Source organism: Chiloscyllium punctatum, chromosome 3, assembly GCF_047496795.1.
Source record: "Chiloscyllium punctatum isolate Juve2018m chromosome 3, sChiPun1.3, whole genome shotgun sequence".
Classification (NCBI taxonomy): Eukaryota; Metazoa; Chordata; class Chondrichthyes; order Orectolobiformes; family Hemiscylliidae; genus Chiloscyllium; species Chiloscyllium punctatum.
In genome coordinates, this window is record NC_092741.1 from 32,635,479 (window position 1) to 32,662,046 (window position 26,568).

At 40.8% G+C, this 26,568-nt stretch overlaps 1 protein-coding gene across 8 annotated transcripts in view; it reads right to left on the reverse strand.

Moving 5' to 3' along the window:
* The window catches only part of rbks (ribokinase), a 271,611-nt gene that overhangs the window by 153,662 nt on the left and 91,381 nt on the right, over positions 1–26,568 (reverse strand). For 7 of the 8 annotated variants that reach the window (XR_011953324.1, XM_072551283.1, XM_072551302.1 and 4 more), the window contains one exon: positions 11,432–11,620. The exons of the other annotated variant lie outside the window; for it this stretch is intronic. Coding sequence is in view for 6 of the 7 variants with exons in the window: in XM_072551283.1 (XP_072407384.1) it covers positions 11,432–11,620 (189 nt within the window). In the remaining variant the exon portion in view is untranslated. The remainder of the gene's footprint in view (positions 1–11,431; positions 11,621–26,568) is intronic. 8 annotated transcript variants of the gene reach the window in all.

Here is a 26,568-nt window from a genome sequence, read left to right on the forward strand (position 1 = left end):
GCTAACCTACAGGTGATACTAAAGCCAAAAAATTAATCAGTGTCTCAATTCAAGAACACATCTGTACTCTGTGTATATTGTCATCTAAAATATTTAATGAAATAAAGAGAGGTTGAAGTGCTAAATATGAATGATGCAGTGCTGGTATCTTTCATTGCAGATGGCCTGATGTGTGTGCTCTTAAAAAAAATTTTAAGAGAGAAACAGCTGTCCCACTCAGTTTTCAATTAACAATGAATTAGTTCAGAAAATTTTAGAACAAAGGTTTATTTAGAACAAAGGACACATTTAAGTTGAGTTCAAAATGGGTCTGCTACAGGACTGAGCCCAATACCATCTTAGTGTTCAATGCTTCTCAGAAACTAAGGATCCAAAACAGATACAGTAAACCATCAGAATTCCTGCTTTATCGGAGACTTTCTCAAACTGCAGCTGGTTCAAAAGGAAAATTCAGCAACAGGCGGCACTGAGCATGAGAGGCATTTCAGTGTCTGCAGCAGTCTGACATCCTTCAGTCTTATCAGTCTCATCCATTATCAGCCTAGATCAATCACATACATAAATTTGGTTGAGCTGTATTTTTCAACTCTGTCTCAGCACAGGTCACGCCAAGAAGTATTTAAGTTCGGAATGCCAATTGAGAAATATGGGAAGGAGGGGGTAAAGAAAGTTCTAGGCCACATTAGGCAGTCGGTTTTTAGACTTTTGACTACATAAACTATAAAAAAATTTGGTGTTATTTACATTAAATCATAACTATGAGGCATCGTGGCTCAAGCAACATCTTTTCCCTGATTAAGACACAAGGGTTCAAGGCCCATTCCAGTTACAAGTATATAATCTAGGCTGACACTTCAGAATGATATTGAGGAAATGTTGCCCTGTCAGAATTGCTAGGAGTGATTTTTGACAGCACATTCAGGTACTAAGATAATGACAACCCTGATTAGATCACACAAATGCAAACAGACACAAGACTGAAGGTATCTTCAGTCCGAAAGAGTACCGATTCTACCTCTGGTAGCTCACCAATTTGTGCAGGTCAAACTAATACTATGTAGCAGCAACACAAGTTGTGCTCGCCACTAACAAGATACTACTATCTAGCCAAAAAAGGTATCCTATCACACATATATTAAATAAGACACAGGAGGAGAAGTAGGCCATTTGGCCCATCGAGTATACTCCACTATTCAATGAGGTCATGGCTGATCTGATAATCCTCAACTCAATTTACCTGCTTATTCCCCATAATAGAAAATCTCTTCATGCTTAGCATCAACCTAGTCAACCTTCTCTGGACTGTCTCCTATCACAATTTATCTTTCCTTAGATAAGGAGGCCAAAGCTGTTCACATTATTCTACGTGTCATCTCATTATTGCCTTGTATACTTTTAGTAGGATTTCTCAATTTTTATACTCCATTCCATTTGAAATAAAGGTCTTTATTACTGACAAAACGTGTATATCAGCCTTTGTGATTTATGTAGAACGCATCCAAATGCCCAGTGCTGCAGCTTTCTACAGACTTTCTCCACTTAAATAAAAATTAGCTTCTCTAATAATCCTAAATGTGCTAAGAATTACACTAATAACCAGTCTAAGATTTTCAGTTTAGCTTGCAGCATGGCACACTTGTATGTACTGGAAGCCTGCACAGATTAATACAGATTTTAAAAAAAACACTGTACACACGTTGGGCTATGTCAGCTGAACATATCTCAGGGCAATTCCTTGATCAGAGTCACTCACTAACCAATTATTTACTGTCACCAGGTCAAAATCCTGGAAACTCCCATCCTGATAGCATCGTGGGTTTACTTACACTAAACGGACTACAGTAGTTCACCTTACCTTCTCCAGGGCAATTAGGGATGCACAATAAATACCAGTTCAACCATATCTCCTGAATGAATTATACAAAAACCTCCCGGTTTAAATTTAAACAAAGCTTGCAGTTAACTGTCAGTCATCATCTAACTCGTTCATTCTTCATGATAATGTCGCGTCAACTATTTTTTTCACATTCAGTATACAATGTTTCCTTTATACTGGCACTCTTTCTGATGCCTGCAGGGTGAAAAACTTCAATAAAATGTGTTTTTTTCTCTCAGCAATATTCAACTTAATACAGTTTAGTGGATTCTTTGAAGAAATAAACACAAGTATGGAACAATGTCAATGCTGTGATGTCAACATTACTCGAGTGCAACAAATTTTAACAACGCTCTCCTTTCCTCTCTTAACTTTTCAACCAAGCCCAAGCCTGTTTTCTCAGCCAAATATGTACTCACATGTTCTTTCCAACAGTGGTGAAGAGACAGAAATCAGGAGTGGAAAGTATTGGTTGATTTTATCCCTCCTTTGTGCAGGAGCTAAGGTCAATTGTTGCTAAGCTGCTATTACTGCCTCAACTATGAGCAGCTGACTCAGCACCAATTAGGAACCAAACCAGATATTCTGCGGCATTGTCAGTACACTTGAAAAATTAAAAATGTGATGTCATCAACTTGTAATGGAATTGCTGGAGATGTACACACACAGGATCTATATTTTACCTATTGCACTCACTTGTACAGACTGACCAGTTGCGAGGGATGCAATTTTCTGGATGCAGTCCAGAATAAAAATGAATCATACTTTAGATGTAGACAACTGGGTGTTTTTTTATTGAATCTTAGGAGTTGGGACAGACATTAAATGAATATTTCACATCAGTTTTTGCCACGGAGAATGAAGTGGAAGCTGGAGAACTCAGGGAATATATATTGATCTTCTGAAAACAGTTCACATTACAGAAGAGGAAGTGCTGGAGGTCTTAGAAAATATAAAAGGTGGATAAATCTCTGGGATCTGATCCAGTACATCCCAAGACATTGTGGGATGTTAGGGAGGACATTGCAGGACCCCTTGCAGAAATATTTGCATAATCTATAACTACAGGTGAGGTGCCAGATGAATGGAGAGTGGCCCATATTATGCATTAAAGAATGGATGTAAGAAGCAGAATGGAAACTATAGATCGGAGAGTCTGAATTTGGTGGTGGGCAAGTTGTTGGAGGTGACTCTGAAAGATAGGATTAATACACATTAAAGAGGGGTAAGGAATAATTAGGCATAGTCAGCATGGTTTTGTGTGAAGGAAATTATGTCTCACAAGCTTGAGTGAGTTTTTTGAGGAAGTAACCAAGAAGATTGATGAGGTCAGAGTGGTAGACATCGTTTACTTGAACTGTAGTAAAGCTTTTGACAAAATTCCGCGTGGTAGACTACTTAGTAAAGTTAGATCACTGGGTGAGTTTGCCAATTGGATACAAAATTGGCTTTAAGGCAAAATGGAGAGAGTGATGGTAGAGGGTTTTTTTTAGACTGGAGGCCTGTTATCAGCAGTATTCCAGAAGGATTAGTGCTGGGTCCTCTTTTGTTTTCATTTATATAAATGATTTAGATGAGAACACAGAGGCATGGTTAGTAAGTTTGCAGATGACACCAAAATTGGTGGCCATGATTTGGAGGAGCTGGTGTTGAATGGGGGTGGACAAAGTTAAAAATCACACAACAGCAGGTTATGGTCCAACAGGTTTATTCGGAAACACTAGCTTTCAGAGTGCTGCTCCTTTGGAGGTGGTGATCTAAGATTACAAAGAGATCTTGATGAATTGATTCAATAGCCTGAAGAGTGGAAGATGGATTTTAATTTAGAGTCATAGAGATGCACAGCATAGAAACAAACTCTTTGGTCCAACCCGTCCATGCCAACTAGATATCTCAATCATGCCAATCTAGTCCCACCTGCCAGCACCCAGTCGATATCCTTCCAAACCCTTCCTATTCATATACCCATCCAAATGCCTTCTAAATGTTGCAATTGTACCAGCCTCCACCACTACCTCTGGCAGCTCATTCCATACTCATACCACGTGAAAAAGTTGCCCCTTAGGTCTCTTTTATATCTTTCCCCTCTCACCCTAAACCTATGCCCTCTAGTTCTGGACTCCCCGACACCAGGGAAAAGACTTTGCTCGTTTACCCTGTCCATGCTCCTCATAATTTTGTAAACCTCTATAAGGTCACCCCTCAGCCTCCGACGCTCCAGGTCAAATGCAAGATATTACATTTTGGTAAAACAAACAAGAGCAGAAATTATTCAATTAAAAGTAGGGCCTTGGATAGTGTTGTCAAACCGAGAGACCTAGGGGGTTCAGGTACATCATTCTTTGAAGTTTATGTTACATTTGGGCATGGTGGTTAAGAAGGTGTTTTGCACACTTCCTTCATTGTTCAGACCTTCGTGTATAAGAGGTTATAAAGGACGTTGATGAGGCCTCTTCTGGAGTGCTGTGTCTGGTGCTGGTCACCCTGTTACAGGAAGGATATTATTAAGCTGGAGGGTTCAGGTGAGATTTAGCAGGATGTTGCCAGGAATGGAGAGTTTGAGTTATAAAAGGAGAAGCTGGGACTTTTTTCACTGGAGCATAGGTGGTTGATGGGTGACCTTACAGAGGTTTTTAAAATCAGAGGGTATAGCTTAGGCAAAAGACACCTGCCATTTACCTTGAGTGGGGGCATATTTTTAAAGTGAGAGGAAAAAGATTTTAAAAAGACAGTAGGGGCAAATGTTTTTTAAAACACACAGAGTGGTTCATGTGTGGAATGAACTTCTTGAGGAAGTGGTACTGCAGGTACAGATGCAACATTTAAGACATTTGGATAAGTACATGAATAAGAAGTGTTTGCAGGAATATGGACCAAGTGCAGGAAGGTGGGACTAGTTTAGTTTGGGATTATGGTTGGCAAGGATCTGTTTACCGAAGAAGAAAGTGAGGACTGGAGATCAGAGCTGAAAATGTGTTGCTGGAAAAGCGCAGCAGGTCAGGCAGCATCCAAAGAACAGGAGAATCGACGTTTCGGGCATAAGCCCTTCTTCAGGAATGAGGAAAGTGTGTCCAGCAGGCGAAGATAAAAGGTAGGGAGGAGGGACCTGGGGGAGAGGCGTTGGAAATGCTCCTCCCCCAAGTCCCTCCTCCCTACCTTTTATCTTAGCCTGCTGGACACACTTTCCTCATTCTTGAAGAAGGGCTTATGCCCAAAACGTTGATTCTCCTGTTCCTTGGATGCTGCCTGACCTGCTGCGCTTTTCCAGCAACACATTTTCAGATCTGTATACCGAAGGGTCTGTTTCCATGCTGTATGACTCTATGACAACAACTTTAACCAACACTAAATCTGTAGTGCTGAGAAACTGCAATACAGCATCAAAATTACCCTGCAATTACTGCATCAGATATCATGTAACATGAGAACTAAAGTTATAATTATTGTATTGACTCAAGAAGTTTGCATTGTTTAAAAAAAGGTGCTTGAAGATCTCTCACATTATCTTGTTGTTAGAACCCTTACTGTGAGATTCTCTGTGCTGGATGACAGGAGATGTAAACGTTTTTCAGTATGCATTCTAATTTAATGAAGGCCCTGAATCAGCTTGCAAGAACAATGCAGTAAGCATTGTACAGGCTTTGAGTTTGATTATCATTATGTAACATTGTAGAGGTAGCCAGAAATTAACTGCATGATAATAAAATCACTGTGTTGTATCATGTTAAAGATGTAAAGCCTAAGGGACCATATCTAGTGCAAGCTGAAAAATAATATTCCGTGACATTTAATAAAGCCATTTAGTTGTAACGAAATGCAACCTGGCAAAAAATTCGAAAGTACCCCACACAACACCCCAAAAGTTTAGAAATTAAACAGAAAATTGGGAAGCATTTGCCAAATTCGTGAACTTCTGATGGGAAAAATCAAATGTTTTGATTTTGGCAAAAGATTCTATCTGAAAAGTGAATTTAGTTTTCTTTCAGAGGGTGACTAGTCTGGGGATGCCTTTTAAACTTATTTTTATTCAAATTGTCTCATGGTGCTATGCAAAATTCTTGTGGCAATAATGGACCCCAGTGCAGGGAAAGGTGGTATTTAAAACACGAAAGCAAATGAAATATAGACAGACTGCATGCCATCAAAAATCACTGGCTCTGAAACAGCAAATTGAAAGTTCTGGAGTCCTGTTCTAACATGGGAGATGCAGGATAAGAATCACACTCATACAGGGGCATTGTAGAATATATCAAAAAACTGGTGATTGTTTGCAGAACTCTCAGGTATCCCCATTGTCAGAAGCCATAAAGAACTCAACATGACATCACACAACATCAAAAACATCAGCATTTACACACTGTAGCAGCCAGAGCTTTCTAGGCCTGATTGAACAGTTCTGAAGAGGAATCGTTCCAGACTCACAACTAAGTCTATTTTGCTCTCCATAGATGCTTCCAGATCTGCTAAGTTTGTCCAGTATTGCCTGCATCTGTTTTATTGACCCCCATCCACCACCTTCTCTACTCCTTCCACCTCCATGCACAGTGGTAGCTTATACCATCTGCAAGATTCCCTGCAGAAACTCATCCAGCATCTTTCAGCAGGCATCTTCGAAACCTGTGCCTGATGGGGAATGGGTAGCAGAAGCATGCGATCACCACCAGCTGGAGGTTTTCCACCAAGTTACACACCATCCTGATTTGGAACTAAAATGATATACCTTCACTATTGCTCGTCAAAATCTTGGAATTCACTTCCTAAGAACACAGTGGTTTACCTATTTCCCATGGATTGCTGAGTTTTAAGAATATGGCTGACATCTGTAAATGAATATATTAAAAGAAAAACTTTTGAAATAGCCCTGAGGGCTTTCATCACAAAATTAGTAAAGACTCAGCACGCATAACTGATTTAACAACCTATCATTATCACAGTTGGTTGCCTCTCATTTCAATGTAATTGTCAACTCCAAGTGGTTATAGAGTCTTTGAAGTGAGACTATCAATTCCAATGCTCGTTTTTGTAAGGGAGTAGAGTAAGTTAAATATGGCCAGTGTAGGTTTATCAGTTTTTTTTTAACTACAGTTAATTCTTCAACAGGTAATTTTATCTCATTACAGCTTGAGTCCTGTGCTCTGCCCAAAATGAATACTGACAGAGTTGGCACTACTATAATAGGGAATTGGGTGGGTTGAAGACATGGATTGACAAAGAGGATTTAAAGGTGTTATGGTTATAGAGCATAGAATAGTGACCATGGGGTTGGATGGAGGGCATGTGGTGGCACAGGTATCATGAATATGCCATGGGGAGTATGCAAGGATGAGGGTTCTTTTCTCTCTTTTCATATATTCTACAAAGTGCTAACACACTCAGGTTGGCCTTCTGCTTTCCTACCCCTGTAACCAGCAGTGTCTGTGCTGTTTCCCAGGTTGCCTACCACGTTCCTCATTAAAGCTGTCACCTGGAAATGAAAATCCCAAGTTCGAGGGTGCTTTTTCCTGGTCAACATGATGCCAAAAAATTGGTTTTCAGCAGTGGTATCAAAAAGGTGGTATGGTATTAGCCACCTGTTATTACGCTTCTCACTTGGTATGCGATGCTAATAAAATCAGTGGAATTGAACACCAGTTGTGGAGTATAATAGGAAATTTATTCAATTGTGATCTAAAGACAGAATGTTGCCACTGTTCTAGGATGGCTTATTTACTGTCCAGAGTTTCCATTTTATCTTCCCGGTATCACAGAACCATTACGATGCTGAAGGAGGTCATTCGGCCCAAGGTTCTATTACCTAGTGCTGACCTCCTGCCTTTTCCTTATATCCCTGCACACCATTTCTATCCAAATAATAATCGAATGCCTTTTTGAATGCCTCAATTGAAACTGCTTTTTTTTTAAAACAAAAAATCATTTGTGGGATGTGGGTATCGCTAGCTGGCCAGCATTTATTGCTGCTACGTTTTCAGGGTATATTCCAGAAATATTTTTCTCACATTACCATTACTTCATTTGCACATCACTTGAAATCCATGCCCTCTTTGTACTTTTCTCTTCTATAGGTGGGAACATCATCTTCCTATTTATTCAATCCATCCCTCCCATGATTTTGAATCTCCTTTCAGCCGCCAAGATTGACAGTCCCAACTTCAAGCTGTCCTCATTACTGAAACCATTCTTGCAAATATCTTTCTCACAAATACATTGGTTTATTACTGTCACAGGATAAGGTAGCACAGTGCGAGGATGGTGGGGTGAAAAATCAAGTTACAGAGGTGTCAATATTGGGGGATCATGGAGGTCAGATGGTTTTGTGTGGAAAGAGTATGGGGGATGATGGGGAACATTGAAGGTTGGGAGGTGGGAATTGATGAAAGCGTCTGGCCAATTTGGGAGAGTTGGGGGGAAATCAGAGGAGGTCATATTGTTCAAAAGGGGGTCAGTGAATGGATGTGGACAGTTGCAAGGTTACTGAATAGTCCAAAAGGTCAAATGTTCAAAGGAATAGATTAGATTAGATTCCCTACAGTGTGGAAACAGGCTCTTCAGCCCAGCCAGTTCACACTGACCCTCCGAAGAGTAACCCACCCAGACCCATTTCCCTCTGACTCATGCAACTAACACTATGGACAATTTAGCAAGGCCAACTCACCTAACCTGCACATCTTTGGACTGTGGGAGAAAACTGGAGCACCCAGAGGAAACCCCCGCAGACACTGGGAGAACGTGCAAATTCCACACAGACAGTCATCCGAGACTGGAATCAAACCTGGGACTCTGGTGCTGCGAGGCAGCAGTGCTAACCACTGAGCCGCCCCTTGAATAGGTCAAAGGCTAAAGGTGAAGGAGAGAAATACCTATGTGACATTATGCTTTTTCTTGCAGTTTGTTCAAAGATGTGGGAGTGATTCTCACAGATTTCCTTCAGATATGAAGTTGTATTTGAGTCTTGTATATAGATCAGCATAAAACTGCATGAGAAGAAGCTCGAGCAAAAGTTAAACCTGACACACCAACATCACTCATTATTTTTACTGTATACCATCTTAGTTTACAACACAATCATCTGAAAGTGATGCATTACCCAAAACAAATCCTTCCTGAATTGAAGAATTCACCAAGTTAGAAAATTCCAAGTTGTAGTTCTACTAAAACCCTATTAGTACCCTTTACCTTAAAAGTAACTGCCTTAAAACTACATAAATAAATATATTACAGTAAACCCAGACACCTAGTAGATCTTTCCAAAGTCATCACAGTTTGTCAACAGAATCTGCTCCATCTTGATATGAAGAACTACTAGAAAGTTCTTTACTTGAAATACACGTTGAAATGAAGAAACACATCTCATTCGAGAATTGTATCTCAGATCTCTGAAACCTTGCAATATTTAGATAACATGCTTTTTTTTATTTGCCTGAAATGGACAATTTCACTTTTCCCACGTTATACTCTATTTGCTGGATATTTGCCCACTGTTGGCCTAGAAATATCGCTTTGAAGCATCCTTACATCCTCCATACAACTTAGGTTCGTACTCGTCTTTATATCATCAGAAAATTCGGCAACGAAATAATTTGTTCCTTCGTCCAACAATTACATAAATTGTTAAAATTTGGTGCCTCAGCACATGAAACAGCTTGCCAACCAGAAAATAACCTACTTATGTGACTTTCAATTTCCTGTCAGCCCATCTATCCATATCAGTGTGTTACCACCTACACATGAGATTTTATTTTCTGTAATTAACTTTTCAAACACCTCCTAGAAAGTTGACTGCTTTATCCTGCATGGCAAAGACAGGTTCAAATATGGCTGCTGCCAGCCTATGTCACTATCACCACCTGGAAACAATCAACAATATTAATTGGACACCAAGTTTGCTTACTGTCAAATTACAGTGTTTACATTTTTAAAAACACCTTGCAAGAGTAAATGTATTTGAGGTATGGACTCATCCATACCGCACGACTAATGTTGGCGGCAACTGAGGACGCTCCAGCCGGAGCTTGTCCGCTCTGCCTGTTTTTCTTCTTCTTTTCTTCCTCTTAGTGCTTTTTTTGTTTTGTCCTCCTCCTTTTTTCCCCTCTTTGACTCCCAGCCTCCCACAAGTGATTCCTGGCCTCTGGCACAGTGGTTTCTTGTAGCAGCCTCTTGGCCTGGCACGGCAGTCTCCCGGCGTGACGTGGCTTCCTCCCGGCCTGGCACAGCTGTCCAGAGGTGTTGCAACCGCCCAACTTGGCACAGCGACCTCCAGATGTGGTGTTTGTCCTTCTGGCCTGGCGTAGCAGCCTTCTCCTGTAGGAGCCTCCTGGTGTGATATGGCAACCCTCCAGCCTCCTGCAGCAGGCTCCCGGTGTGGCATGTTGCTGGCATGGAGTGGAGCCAGGGCCCAGAGTGGACTGGAAGCTAGGTGCTAGCATGGTCTGCTCCTCTGAACTTTTATTTCTGTAATGCTGGACATTTTATATCTCTGTTGTCTAAAGATCATGTAACTTAAAGAAGCTGTGCCTAGGTACTTTTGTGTCTAAATCAATGCTGTAATTGGTGACGTATAAACATTTCAGTATACTCATTGACAATATGTGACAATAAACGCTATTCTACTCTATTCCAGGTTTTTGGACTTTGTTTTGAAAATATTGTCCAAGTCAGGCTAGGCTATTAAGACCATTACTTAAAATTACTGCAATCCACAACAGTTACAAATAAATAAATAAAAATAATGATTAATTGCTCTTCTGATTCATTTGTATAATAATGAGCTATCTTTCAATTTTTAACCCAAATAAGACAGATTAAGTTTAATAGAAAAGTGGGTGGCATTGCTGATAAGGTATGAGGTCTGTTTGACCTTGCAAGTTAGGAAGCCTCTCTGGTCTTCCTAGTTAACCAGGCTTCATACAGCTCTGCTTCATCTATCCCATGACAGGCCAGAACTTCTTTTCTGCATCTTAACAGCTTACAGGTTGCATCCATCTGAGAAGCAATAGCCTTTTGTGAAATCCAAAAGGCACAAGTAAAAGAGCATTTTGTGCTTTTGAATCCATTGCAACACATCAGGATAAAATTGTCACTGGTTTCATATCAAATCAATTCCCTGCTCAAAACTGGGCAATGTTAAATCTCCAAAAAGGGAAATGTTTGTTCAAAATAATTTGTAGATGTGGAGGAGGGTGGGAGTTATAGATAGGGAAGGCAGACTTCATCTGCCTGACAGAAACAATCAATTGAGACAATGAAAATTCAGTAGCTCAAAACTAGCTAAAGGTTGTAAAACTGCCATACCCTTTAAGATCATATCTAAGCTTCAGGCAATTTGCTCAGTTATGTACTATTATCTGAAGTGTTTTTCTAATTTGAAATTTCATCTAACTTCTTGCTTGAAATGAAAGGTTGAAGTCTTTGAACAGTGTTTTATCAAGGAATGCAAGAATGATATCATGTTTAACCACAAAATAGTCTCAATGTTCTGTCCAAAGGTTTGTACAATTATTCAGCACTTTGTTCTTTCAATTATACCCTGGAGCAGAACTGTTAAACCTCAAAGCATACCGTAGTATCCACTGCCTTTACTTTTTTTGTGGGAATATAGTGAGGAGTCCGTTTGCCCTGTGACATTAGCACACTGCCCTCTGCTCCCAGAGTGATGATCACCGAACCGCAGCCCTTCTCCAGCAGTATGGAGCCTGCCTTTCCAGCATCCTCAATGTTGCACACTTCAATGCCTGTTAGAATCTCTGCCTGAAACAAAAAACAACAGATACGTAAACGCATGCTATGATTTGCTAAATTTATCTTTTCTTAACAGGTTACCTGTAAATGCAAGAGTCCTTAAATAACTAGATTTAAAGGGGGAAACTTTAAATATTTCAAACCTCGAATAAAAATAAAGCAGGCATGTAGGTATCTGAAACTTAAAGACAAACTGCTTTGTGAATGGTCTTCATTCACTGAGGAAAGGTTAGGATGTGTTTGTTTCTTTCAGTTGTACTTCTAGCTAGTAGTTTACTTGGAAATGGATTTCTTCAAACGGTGGTTTAATGTCAACATTCCAGCAAGTGGGGCTTCACTGATGAGGCTGTTTTTCATTTGATCAAATTTAGAACGGATAAATATGAATTCTTTATGAAATGTAAGAAACACTCGTTTCTAATTAGTTCCAGATTCCTATTCTATCTTCAAGGATTAAATGGTCCACATTACAGTAGCAAGGATTGGGCACGTAGTTACACTTCCTTCCCCCTCCCCCATCCACAAAAAAGTAGGCATTGAATTAGAATTTAAAACCTTGTTTAAATCAAGAATTTTTGTTTGTTCTTGTGGATCTGATCACAGACACTTATCAATCAGTCCATTTTAATGTATAGCTGCAAATCACGCAATGGTGATATCTCCATTCACAGATGCTCTAAAAATGGAAGGTTTTGTTGCTGTTATCTTTGTAATAGCTTTACCTCACTATCCTTGCCCTCAAAGTGATGGTGCTTTGTGGTGTCAAAAACACTAATACTGACAACTGCCAGTTCTGCTCTGCCTCAGTGCTGGGCACTTAGAAAGAACAAATAGGGAGGGGAGGAAAGGATAACAGAAACCTTTAAACAAGTGTGCTTTCAACCAGGAATAAGATAGACTGATGTCCAGTGCCACTTTAACCTAAGGGCCGCAAAACTGGAGATGGCAAATACACAAAGACTTTAAAAATATTTAAATATTTAAATCATGTTGGTTGAGGGACAAATGTATTGGGTCAAAAAGACAAGAGAGTCAGCTCTTTTTGAAACACTGCCATATTATACCTGTACCCGAGATGCCAACAGCGCAGCTGTTCCTCAGTACTGAAGTAGCAGTCTTGACTTTTTTGCTCTCCAGAGAGCAACTTGAATCCACAACCTCTGACTCAGAGGTGATAATGCCCACTGACTAAGACTAATGCACTTTCGTGAATATACTGGTTACATTCCAGGGAGAATGTTTGCAAACCGGGGTTCCTGCTCTTTCAGTTCACAGTATCTGACTAGAGTCATAGAGATGTACAACATGGAAACAGACCCTTCAGTCCAACTTGTCCATGCCGACCAGATATCCCAACCAATCTAGTCCCACCTGCCAGCATCTGGCCCATATCCCTCCAAACCCTTCCTACCCATATACCCATCCCAAATGCCTTTTAAATGTTGCAAATGTACTAGCCTCCACCACGTCCTCTGGCAGCTCATTCCATACACGTACCACCCTGTGGGTGTGAAAAACTTGCCCTTAGGTCTCTTTTATATCTTTCCCCTCTCATCCTAAACCTATGCCCTCTAGTTCTGGACTCCCCAACCCCAGGGAAAAGACTTTGTCTATTTATCCTAAACTACATTAGTCCCATAGCCTTGAATGTTAAAACACTTCAAGTGCTCATCCAAGTACTTTTTTAAAGGTTGAGAGATTACCCACCTCAAATACCTCTCTCAGACAGTGCATTCCAGACCTTCTAGGTGTGATAGTTTTTGTCAAGTCCACTCTAAACCTCCTGTCTTGCACCTTAAAATTATGCCCCCATGTTACTGGCCCTTTTCTATCCACCCTTCTTATGCTTCTCAATCTTACACATCTCTATGAGGCCCCCCTCCCATCAACCTTCTCTGGTCTAAAGAAAACAACTTGAGCTCGTCCAGCCTCTTTGCATAGCTAAATCCCAGACACTACCTTCGTAAATCTTATCTGCAACCCTGCCAGGACAAGCACATCCTATAGTGTATTTTTAAATTCAATCTTAAGATGAGGGCATCATTAGCTAGACCAGCATTCATTTATATAATCACTGTATCCCTACAACATGAAAGCAGGCCATTCTGCCCAGCGAGTCCACACAGACCCTTCAAAGAACATCCCACCTAGACACAAAGCCCCCTACCCTATCCGTGTAACCCTGCATTTCCCATAGCTAATCCACCTAACTGGCACATCTTTGGACTATGGGAGGAAAATGAAGCAGCTGGAGAAGCCCAGGCAGACACAGGGAAAATGCATAAACTCCAGTTCACACAGACAGTCGCCCAAGGGTGGAATCGAGCCCAGTCACTGGCGCTCTAAGGCAGCAGTACTAACCACTGAGCCACTGTGTACTCACACTGCCCATCCCTAAATGCCCAAAGGGCAGTCAAGAGTCATTTCTGTGGGTCTGGAGTCACATGCAGGCAAGACTAGGTGAGGATGGCAGATTCCGCCCATAAAAGGAACCAGATTTAGCTCCACTAAAGCATTAGTGAACCAGAAGATTTTTGCGACGATCAACAATAGATTTGTGGCCACAATTAGACATGTAATTCCAGATTTTTATTGAAGTCAAATTCCACCATTAGTTGTGGTATGATTCAAACGTCAGTCCCCAGAACATTCTTTGGGTATTTGGATTAACAGTCCAGTGACAATACCATTGGGCCATTACCTCCCTTTGTGATGACGAAAACTACAAAGTTCTGTGCAACTACAAAGTAACCTTAGGGTGTAGGCTTGCTCGCTGAGCTATAGGTTTGATATCCAGATGTTTCATTACCTGGCTAGATAATATCAGTGGCGACCTCCAAGTGAAGCGAAGCTGTTGTCTCCTGCTTTCTATTTATATCTTTCTCCTGGATGGGGTTCCTGGGGTTGGGGTGATGTCATTTCCTGTTTGTTTTCTGGGGGGTTGATAGATGGTATCTAGATCTATGTGTTTGTTTATGGCATTGTGGTTGGAGTGCCAGGCCTCTAGGAATTCTCTGGCATGTCTTTGCTTAGCCTGTGCTGAAAAATGTGTTGCTGGAAAAGCGCAGCAGGTCAGGCAGCATCCAAGGAGCAGGAGAATCGACGTTTCGGGCATAAGCCCTTCCTCAGGAAGAACGTCGATTCTCCTGCTCCTTGGATGCTGCCTGACCTGCTGTGCTTTTCCAGCAACACATTTTTCAGCTCTGATCTCCAGCAGTCCTCACTTTCGCCTTTTGCTTAGCCTGTCCTAGGATAGATGTGTTATCCCAGTCGAAATGGTGTTTTTTTTTCTTCCGTGTGTAGGGCTACGAGGGAGAGAGGGTCGTGTCTTTTTGTGGCTAGCTGGTGTTCGTGTATCCTGGTGGCTAACTTTCTTCCTGTTTGTCCTACGTCGTGTTTGTGGCAGTCCTTGCATGGAATTTTGTAGACGACATTGGTTTTCTTCATGGGATGTACTGGGTCTTTTAAGTTGGTTAGATTTTGTTTGAGTGTGTTGGTGGGTTTGTGTGCTACTAGGATTCCGAGGGGTCTTCGTAGTCTGGCTGTCATTTCTGAAACTTCTTTGATGTATGGGTAAGGTGGTTAGGGTTTCTGTCTGTGTTTGGTCTGTTTGTCGTGGTTTGTTCTTGAGGAATCCGCGGACTGTATTTTTTGAGTATCCGTTCTTCTTGAATACGTTGTATAGGTGGCTCTCTGTTTTCCGAAGTTTGTCTGTGCTGCAATGTGAGGTGGCTCGTTGGAATAGTGCTCCGATACAGTTTCGTTTGTGTGTTGGGATGGTTGCTGGTGTAGTTAAGTATTTGGTCAGTGTTTGTTGGTTTTCTGTATACGCAGGTTTGTAGTTCTCCGTTGTCCGTTCTTTCGACTGTGACGTCCACGAATGCGAGTTTGTTGTTGGTTTCTTCCTCCTTGGTGAACTTTATGCCTGTGAGGGTGTTGTTGATAATGTTAAATGTCTCTTCTATCTTGTTTTGTTTTGTGATGACAAAGGTGTCATCTATGTAGCAGACCCAGATTTTTGGTTTGATGGTTGGTAGGGCTGTTTGTTCTAGTCTTTGCATTACCGCTTCTGCTATGAATCCTAATAGCGGAGATCCCATGGGTGTGCTATTGGTTTGTTTGTAGATTATGTTGTTGAAGGTGAAGTGGATGGTGAGGCACAGGTCCACTAGCTTCGTGTTTTTGTTGGTAATGTGATTGATGGTGGTTGGGGTTTGTGTGATGGTCTCTTCTGAAAGTGTGGCAAGTGTTTCCTTTGCCAGGTCGATGTCGATGGAGGTGAACAGTGCTGTTACGTCAAATGAGATAATTGTTTCGTATCCTCTATTTTGGTGTTTTTGATGATTTTTAGGAATTCCTGGGTGGAGTGGATGGAGTGCTGTGACTCTTCTACTAAAGTATTTCAGTCTTGCGTGTAGTTCTTTGGCCAGTCTGTAAGTTGGTGTTCCGGGTAGTGAGATTCCGCAGATTCCTCAAGTATAAAGCATGACAAGCAGACCAAACACAGCCAGAAACCCTAATCACCTTACCATACATCAAAGTAGTTTCAGAAATGACAGCCAGACTACGAAGACCCCTCAGAATCCTAGGAGCACACAAACCCACCAACGCTCTCAAACAAAAACTAATAAACCTAAAAGACCCAGGACAACTCATGGACAAAACCAACGTCATCTACAAAATTCCATGCAAGGACTGCCACAAACACGACGTAGGACAAACAGGAAGAAAGTTAGCCACCAGGATACACGAACACCAGCTAGCCACCAAAAGACACGACCCTCTCTCCCTCGTAGCCCTACACACGGAGGGAAAAAAAACCACCATTTCGACTGGGACAACACATCTATCCTGGGACAGGCTAAGCAAAAACACGCCAGAGAATTCCTAGAGGCCTGGCACTCCAACCACTACGCCATAAACAAACACCTAGATCTAGATACCATCTATCAACCCCTCAGAAAACGAACAGGAAATGACATCACCCCAACCCCAGGAACCCCATCCAGGACAAACACAAATAGAAAGCAGGAGACAAAAGCTTCGCTTCACTTGGAGGTCGCCACTGATGATGTTACCTAGCCAGGTAATGAAACGTCTGGATATCAAACCTACAGCTCAGCGAGCAAACCTACACCCCAAACTTCAACCTGAGCTACAAACCTTCACAAACCTTGCAACAAAGTAACCTTGCCATGGGTTAAATATCATCTCCCACTGATCTGCCCATCTCATTAATCCATTTATATCCTCCTGTAACATAAGACCTTCTTTCTCACTGTCAATCACCTGGCCAATCTTTGACACATCCCTCCCATATTCTCATCTATATATGACAAATAAGGGACCTAGCATCAATCCCTGTGGCACCCTAATGAACGCTGGCCTCCAATCACACAAACTGCCTTCTCCCTCCACCCTCTAACGTGTTACGGCTATACAAGACATTGGTTAAGCCACTTTTGGAATACTGCATGCAATGCTGGTTTCCCTGCTATAGGAAGGGTATTGTGAAACTTGAAAGGGTTCAGAAAAGATTTATAAGGATGTTGCCAGGGTTGGAGAGTTTGAGCTATAGGGATAGGCTGAATAGTTTGGGGGCAGTTTTCCCTGGAGTGTCCAAGGCTGAGGGGTAACCTTATAGAGGTTTATGAAATCATGAGGGGCATGGATAAAGTAAATAGACAAGGTCTTTTCCATGCAGTGTGGGAGCCCAGAACTAGAGGGCATAGGTTTAAGGTGAGAGGGGAAAGATTTAAAAGGGATCTCAGGGGTAACGTTTTCACTCAGAGTGGTGAGTGTATGCAATGAGCTGCCAGAGGAAGTGGTGGAGGTTGGTACAATTACAACATTTAAAAAGGCATCTGGATAGGTATATGAATAGAAAGAATTTAGAGGGATATGGGCTAAGTACTGGCAAATGGGACTAGATTAATTTAGGATATCTGGTCAGCATGGACGAATTGGACCGAAGAGTCTATTTCTGAGCTGTCCATCTCTATATCGTTATGATTGTAACCTGCCTGCTCTTATAATCTATGCCTTGACTGATAAAGGCAAAATGTACCACATGCCTTAACTATACTATTAATCATTCACAGCTTGTGGACAAGCATCCCAAGATCCCTCTGTTTCTCTGAGCTTCCTCGAGTCCTGCTATTAATATTAAGTACTCCAGTGTCTGATTACTTCTTCCAAAGTGTATCACCTCCCACCCATCAGGGTTAAATTTCATCTGCCACTGATCTGCCCATCTCACCAATCCATTTATATCCTCCTGTAACAGAAGACCTTCAACCACCTGGCCAATCTTTGACTCATCCCTCCCACATTCTCATCTATACATCACAAACAACAAGGGAACCAGCATCAATCCCTGTAGACACTGGCCTCCAATCACACAGTTTTCTCCCTCCACCCTTTTTCTCCTCCCACTAAGTCAATTTTGTATCCAACTTGCCAAATTACCCTGAATCCCACGTGGGTTTACCTTCTTTATCAGTTTTTTTATGATGGTCTTTATAAAAGGCATTGCTGAAATCCAGAGAAATATATCAATAATGTTAGTTCTGACAAAGGGTTACTGGGCTTGAAATGTTAATTCCATTTTTGCTGTACAGATGCTGCCACACCTGCTTTCGTTAATTATTGTCTTACATGCTGACAAGTGCAAAGCTTGTATCTGGTTAGGTCATACACTATGGGTTGTTATCGGAGCTCACATCAGAAGAATTCCAGTACTTGATAACCTGTAATCTGCCAAATGTCTGCACTATCAGAAGACGGGAAGAAGGGAAAATGCTTGGGGATTTGGAGGAGGGGTGGAAACTAGGGAACGAAAGGTTAAAACAAAACATTTCCCATGACAACTGGCAGACGGTAGATTTACACAGCTTGACGTATAAACTATCAAAATAGTGTCTTCACAACTGTCCTTGTCTGTACTGTTCCAGTGAAATGTCAGACACACGAAACAGAAAGTGGTGCAATCACTGTAGGAACAAAGTAAAAAGGAAAAAGGAATATCTGACAAATGCTATTGTCAATGTGGTTACGTTAGCATTGGCAACCTCTGACATGAATATTGAGCACATTAATGCCATCAAGATCCCCCACGTACTGGTATTTACAAGGCCTTTTTTCCCATTCACTGAGATGACGTTAAATTGATTTAATACATTGGTATTTATAATCACCAGAGTCAAAGCAGTACTGACCCAGAGAGGTGAATTTCCCTTCCTTTTTTTATGCTAAGAAAAGCTGCAAGGGTTGTCATGATGTCTCAGTAATTTATTCCCACTGAAATGAAAAGTTCACAAAAATACTGTGAATACAGCAATCACGGTCAATATGCAACAGATGCCAGACACCTCACTATTTCAAAAAAATATTCTTCTATTTGGCCAATCTAAATTGTAGTGCCCAGAGATGGGTAGGTTAAGTGGATTAGCCATGGTAATTATGGAGATAAAGTGGGAGCTGGGTTTGGGTGGGATGCTCTTCAGAGGGTTTAGTAGATTTGATGGGTAGAATTGCCTCTTTCTGCACTGCAGGGATTCTACGATTCTATGACTCAATCAGGACACAAGCATGCAAAGTGTAATAAATGTTAATTTGGAACACGTGTGAAGGTCTGTATTTTTTATAGTGAGTTTACTGACAACGCTTTGAATCATCCTAGAGAAAATGTTTACTCAGTCTTATGGAAAATTGGAGATTTCATTTTGATAAGTCATTAGTTGCTACACATGTCAAATGCAAAACCATTTAAAATGTCAGATAAATTGCTCATCACCAATGTCCTTGCAGGAGCAGTGATACAACATGAGGAAGGGAGGAGCCCCAAAGTGTGAAATCTTCTATTAAACTTGGTTAAATTGATTCCTTTAAGCCAACACATTAAAATTTGTGTTCAGTCTGTGGAAATCCCCAGCACACAGCGCCACCAGAGCAAAGAGGGAACTTTCTTGGGGGCATCACCTGTGATTCGGGATGACCTCAAGGAAAATCCCCCCCATCCAGTCTACCTAAAATGATACTACAGATACTGTTTTGTAACTTACGTTTATATAACATCTCTCAAAGCACTTTATTGGAAAGAAGAGGAGGTAAATCTCATACTTCAGAACTCTCTACCTCATAGGATGTCCTGCTCCAAGGGCTGAATGTTTCTAGACATACAAATCTAGGAGAAAGTGAGGACTGCAGATGCTGGAAATCAGAGTCAAGAGTGTGGTGCTGGAAAAGCACAGCAGGTCAGGTAGTATCCGAAGTGCCAATTCTCCTGCTCTTCGGGCATAAGCCGCTCATCAGGAAAGGCTTCAGATCTGTCTGTTCAGTCACAGAACAGAAATCCACAACTTTGAGAAAGCATCATCCTTCTTTCGAGGGTCAACAGCGACATTATGTAGAAGTTGCAATAAGCTGTAATTTGTATAGGATGAAGCTTGAGAAAACATAAAAACTGTTCAAAAGAATAATGCCTCAGATCTTCCGGTGGGAGGATGATTGTTGGAGCAATGTAGACTGGAATCATGCACTTGGCTTGCTGAGAAGTAGTCTGACTTTTGAAAATCAACTGATGCACAATTATTTGGGGAAGAGAAGCTTCCAAGGAAGTCCCCAGCTCGCAGTTAGAGTCAGAAACATTGGAGTGTCCTGTCTGAATGGGCTTAGTAGTTAGGCAGGAAAGGTTAGTGGAATTAAAATCTCCTCCACTTTCAGAGTGAAGTACCAGAATGATAAGCATGTACTAAATTCCAAGAGCGAAGTACCAATACTTTACACATTGCTATTCTGAATGGCATATAAAATAGCGGCAGTAATTCCTTGCTTATTCTATAGAAATTTTAATGCAGCTCTTATAGAGCTAACTGCTGCACTTACTGTTAAGACTATTTCATTTTGTTTATTTTGAAAAAGCTATTTAGCAAAGGCCAAAACTTGCAGAGTCTTACTGTTGTAGGGAGTCTTGTCTTTAGAATTCATTGAGCAATTGAGAAGTCGATAAAAAACAAATCAAATACAATACAGTAGACCAGTAACATTTCTTTTCATGCATCATTAGTCAGACAAGTCAAGATAAAAGAAGTCTGTAAATGTTATTGGCACTGGGCCACATTATTTTATTTGCCTAGAACAGTTTACAAATCAGCTACCACATCTATGGTTCCAAACAGTTCTGTCATATAGATAACTGCTTTTCTTCTAAATATGTAAAGCTGCATTTAAAACTCGGAATCACAAAACCAAAGGATGCAGGAGCAGAATTAGACCATTTGGCCCATTGAGTCTGCTGTTATTTGATCATGGTTCATATGTTTCTCAACCCTATTTTTTTGCCTTCACTCCGTAATCCTTGATCCCCTTACCAATCAAGACTCCATCTGTCTTAAATCCATCTGTGGTGGCAATGACGTGGCCACCACAACCTCCTGTGGCAATGAGTTCTACAGATTCATCACCCTCTGGCTGAAGAAATTCCTCCTCACTTCAGTTCTAGACAGTCATCCCTTCACTTGGAGGCTATGCCCTCAGGTCCTAGTCTCTCCTACTAGTGGAAACATTTTCTCCATGTCCATTCTATCCAGGACACTCAATATTTTGGTAAGTTTTAATGAGATCTCTCGTCATTCTTCTCAAATTTGTTGAGTACGGACTCAGAGTCCTCAACCACTCCTCATATGACAAGCCCTTCATTCCTGGGATCATTCTTGTGAACCTCCTCTGGAGACCTTGCAAGGTTTGCACATACTTAGTTAGATGCAGGGCCGAAAATTGCTCACAATATTTCAGCTGCAGTCTGACTAGAACCTTATCCAGCCTCAGCAATACATCTCTGATCTTGAATGCTAACATTGCATTTGCCTACAAAACTGCCAACTGAACCTGAATGCTAACCTTAACAGAATCCTGATCAAGGACTCTAAAGTCCCTTTGTATTTCAGATTTTCAAAGTCTTTCCCCTTTTAGAACAAAGTCAATACCTTTATTCTTGTTACCAAAATGCATAACCTTACGCTTTCCCATACTGTATTCCATCTGCCACTTCCTTGTCCACTGTTCTAAGCTGTCCAAGTTCTTCCACAGCTGACCCACTTCCTCAACATTACCTGCTTCTCCCTCTTATCTTTGTGTCAGCCTCAAATATAGCAACAATGCCCTCAGTTCCTACATCCAGCTTGTTTACACATGACATGAATAGTTGTAGTACCAAAACCTATGGGGAACTCCACTTGTCATTGATCACCATCCTGAAAACCCTTTATTCCCAACCTCCTCCTCTTGTCAGTTAGCCAATCCTCTAGCCATGCTAGTCCTTCTCCTAACATCATGGGCTCTTATCTTATTTAGCAGCCTCCTATGAAGCACCTTGTCAAAGGCCTTCTGGAAATCCAAACAGTTCACAACCATTGGCTCTCCTCTGTCTAACTCTTCAAAGAATTCTAACAGATTTTTTCAGGAATGAACCCCCTTGACGAAGCAATGTTGACTCAGCCCTATTTTACCCTGCAGTTCCAAGTGCAGAGGAACCTCGATTATCCGAAGGACACGGACGGGAAGTATTTTGTTCAGCTAATCGAATGCTGGATAACATAGTTAGCCAAGCATCGGGACCTTGCGATCTTGTTCGGATAATCTGAAATTTGGTTAATCAAATGCCAGATAATCATGATTCCTCTGTACTCCCCAATCCCATCCTTAATAATGGACTCAAAAATCTTAATAACGCCCAAGGTCACACTCAATCAAATTTTACACATTGTTAACTTGTGAAAACAGCTGGCTAACTGCCAATAGTTGAATTTACGTCACAAGGTGATGTGATAAAAAAGAATATTAAATACACTTCTCCATGTAGGCAATCACTAAAATTACTGTGGGAATTGGGAGTTGTGCATGCAAACACAACGTATGTTTAGAATCGTGCATTTTTTAATCATTCTAGGCATAATGTGTTTTTGGGCTGAAACACCCTATAAGAAAGGGTTAAAAGACTGTCTGATGCATCAAGATCCATGCAGATGTAGTAAATTGTCTGTTCCACTAGTAGACGTCCAACAATTGTGACATGGGTGGGGTATATATTTTGTGCGAATTCATGTCTCAGTAAGAACAGAGTCTAATCGTAAAATAAAGTTGCCATAGTCTTACCAGGACATAGGGTTTCCCTTTCATTAGAGATGAAACGATGAGTGGTGGTTTAACCTGACAGTCACCATGCCTCAGGTGAAGGGAGAGGTTGAGAAGAAGAATCCTTTACAGTAACTACAGCTAGTGTGGGAATTAACTCTATATTGCAATCAGCCACTCAGACAACTGGGCTAAACCTGCATCCCAAAAATAAAACAAACTCTTCACCTTCCTCCCTAAAGTGTATACACAGTCACCCTTGCTATCGGTTGTGGTCATTCCACCCCTAAAATTCCAACTACTGACAAAAGGTAGGAGATCACTTACTTAATGCCCTTTCTATTCATAACGCCTCACCTTTAACCAAATGAGAACCTCTCCCAAACCTTCATAGAAAATAGAAGCAGGAATATTTCATTATTCAGTCTCAAAGTTATCAACTCTGGCATGAGAGTGGCCTAAATAAGTCTGTTGTGCTTGGCTTGTTTTCCTTTCTCATATTTTTTGATGGTCTGGCTTTTCCCACATCACTCAACCTTGTTCAATTCCCTGAATATTTATTACAGCAAAAAAAGGGGATTTTTTGTTTCTCTAAGAGAGTAGTCAAATTGTGGAGTTCTTTATTGCAGCGAGTCATCAAGACTGGGTCATGAAGTAAATTAAAAATCTGGCCACCTCTGCCTTTAATCAGTAAGGAAAATACGGGTTATGGAAATAAAGCAGGAAGGTGAAGTTGACATCTATCAAATCAGCCATGATTTCATTGAATGGGAGTGTAGATTTGATGGCCCAAATAGACTACTTCCGGTCTTATAGAGGGAGGGGTTTGGGTTGGGTGACGAGAATGTTGCATATAATAGTGAGAAGAGTAGACTATGAGCCTTAGTGGGGTGTGGATGCAGTAGCAGAGAATAAGTTAGTGTGAAGTAAAAAAGAAAAGATGGAGGCACTTACCCGAAGTGGAGAAAGTTGTCAATTGCAAAGCCCTTCAAAGTTGAATTGCAAAGTATTCTTCCTAACTCTTGAGACTACACTGACCTGAGTGGCAACCTTGGAGCTGGTTGGCAGTAATTGATAGTATGTGGTCTTCAGAGAATAGGAAAACTTTGCTCATAATCTGTCCATCCAGCAGGATCTCCAGGTCCTTATCTGCAAAGCGAGGCAATTACCCCTTATCTACTTAGTCCCACCATATTAACTTGAAACGCTTTTTAGTCTGCAAAACTCTCAAATTTCCCGTTTAGCCCATCATTACACTCTCCTAAAGCCTCATCTCTCTTTCTCCTTGCATCCTGCACATTCTGTGCATTTTTATAAAATAACATTTTCAACTCCCAACTTTAGGTGTTAACAAAGACAATAGCAGTGTGGACTGCTGATAAAACTGATGAGTCAGTATTGAGAAGTGGTGTAGTACTCAAAGCATCGAGGCTGACAGTAGTCATTATTGCTGATTAGTGCCTTTACTTTAGCTAAAACAGAATTCTAAAGATCTATGTGCAGAGGTGCGAATTCTTGCGCAAAACTGAAGGCACAGAAAAGAGACCAAAGTGTCATACTCAATTCTTCTGACGGGCCAGATACAAATCAAACTATTTGCAATAAATCTGTCAAAGCGAAGGAAAATACACTATAAAATCAACCCAACAGTGTGAATTGCTGAAAGCTCATTGCTCTACCCAAGATTAATGCCAAACAAAAGACAGGATTGCACTGTGTTTAGACCTTTCTAAAATAAAAGTTGTTTACTATGCACTGTCTGTAAAACAAGACATGAAAAGTTCCTAAGTACAAATTTGCCCTCAAGCATTTGTCCATCTTGTTGTTAATGGGCATCAAGTACATAGATGACACTGATGTTTGAAGATGCGAGTCCCAAGTCGGTAAATTATGAAAACATGACTTTTAGAGTATGGTGGATTTAATTTGCTTTTCATATGAAGTGGCTAGAGATAAATTCAAATAAGACAATCATCAGATGTTGGGTTAGGCCTGTTCTGTCAGATCAGAAGCACTCAAAAAGTGCCCCTGGGGAGTTGCAGGACACACTAACAGCTTACAGTACAATTTGTTCACTTTTAAATGTTTGTGACATGCCTACCAAAATTCAGGCAAGGAAATTATAAGGGTTACCCAATGTTTTACATAAGTTTTTTCAGAAGTTATCCAATAAAGCTTTATTTAATGTGACCTTCTAAAAAAATCTGACCAGCTATAGTGATAATTGCTTATTAGTATAAACTGGAAGAATAATGGAATAAATTATATAAAATGCTTTTGCGTTGATTTGGTGCTCATTAGCAAAAGGCAGGTAAAAATAGGTTTGTGATGTACTGACTGGAATCATTTCATCAGTATTAAGCTGTTGTCTATGAGGGCGATTATGCTAGCATGTGCCTTGAGGGCGTCTGATTATAAGTAAAAATATGTTAACATTTTCTCAAGTGAAGCTGTTTAGACATCAGAAGTATTTCAGAGGTTTCAGGGAAGGACAAGAGCAATTTAATGGCTTGGGTTGCTTAACTATTACTGTGGTAAAAACAATGACTGCAGATGCTGGAAACCAGATTCTGGATTAGTGGTGCTGGAAGAGCACAGCAGTTCAGGCAGCATCCAAGTAGCTTTGAAATCGATGTTTCGGGCAAAAGCCATTCATCAGGAATAAAGGCAGTTGAATATAGCATGGCTCAGAAAATGCCGAGTTACTCCTGTACCGATATCTGTGGCGAAGGTGATTAATGTCCAACAACCACAATTCCTTTGGGGTATATATGACTCTGAATATTCCTATTAAATTTCACTCAGCTTCTTTAATACCCAATTCATACAATCACTGCCTTGATGTCAAGGCCAGTCACTTTGTATTTATCTTTGGAATTCAGTTTTTATCCTATCTTTAGACCAAAGCTATGGCTTGCGTGCCTTTGCAGAGGCAAGATGAATATTGGTGATGTCACTGCTGTATAAATGTTGCTTAATACCACTATCAATAGCGTCTTCCATCACTTTGTTGATGATGGACAATAGATTGATGGGCTATGGTTTTGATTTAGCCAGCTTTATATGGATAGAATAAACGTATGCATTTTTCCACAGTCATGCAGATACCATTATTGGAGCCATTCTAGAACAGTTTGGCAGGGGTGCAACTGGCTGTTCAGCACCAGTCTTCAGTAATATCTTCCAAAATGTGGCTCCTTTTATATCAAGTGCCTTTTGACATTCATTGATAGCACATGAAATGAATCAAATTGGCTAAGATTTACAACTGAAATGCTAGGAAACTCAGGAGGATTTTCTGTGTTTATTTCAGATTTCCAACATTCACAGTATTTTGCTTTTATTTATCTCCTGGTTTGATCATGCTGGAGTGAAGTTCTTCTGCTGATGAGTCCAAGTGCATCATGATACCCAATTCTGAGCTCCTGGATCTGTTCTGAATCTATCCTATTTAAGAGTGTGCTACCGCCTTGAGGAGCAGCCTCAGTTTGAAGGCAGGGTTCAGTCTCCTCAAAGATTGTGTGTTGGACAGTCCTAAAAGTATTGTCATGGACCGCTGCTTCTGTAACAGATATACTAATGATGCTGGAGTCCACAAGTTGCTCCCTGCTAGTTGGTTGCTACCAGCTACAGGCCCATTTTGTCCTATAATTTAAATTAAATGCAAATAGGTCACATACATTGTGTGCCTTGCTGAAAGGACTTCTCACTGTTTATGACTTAGATTATCTGACTAGACTGGTTGTTCATAAGAGAGTGTAAAAATTCAAACTCTGTACTTTTTGATGGAGGAAGTTTAAAATACAAATGCAGTTGTGACTTCA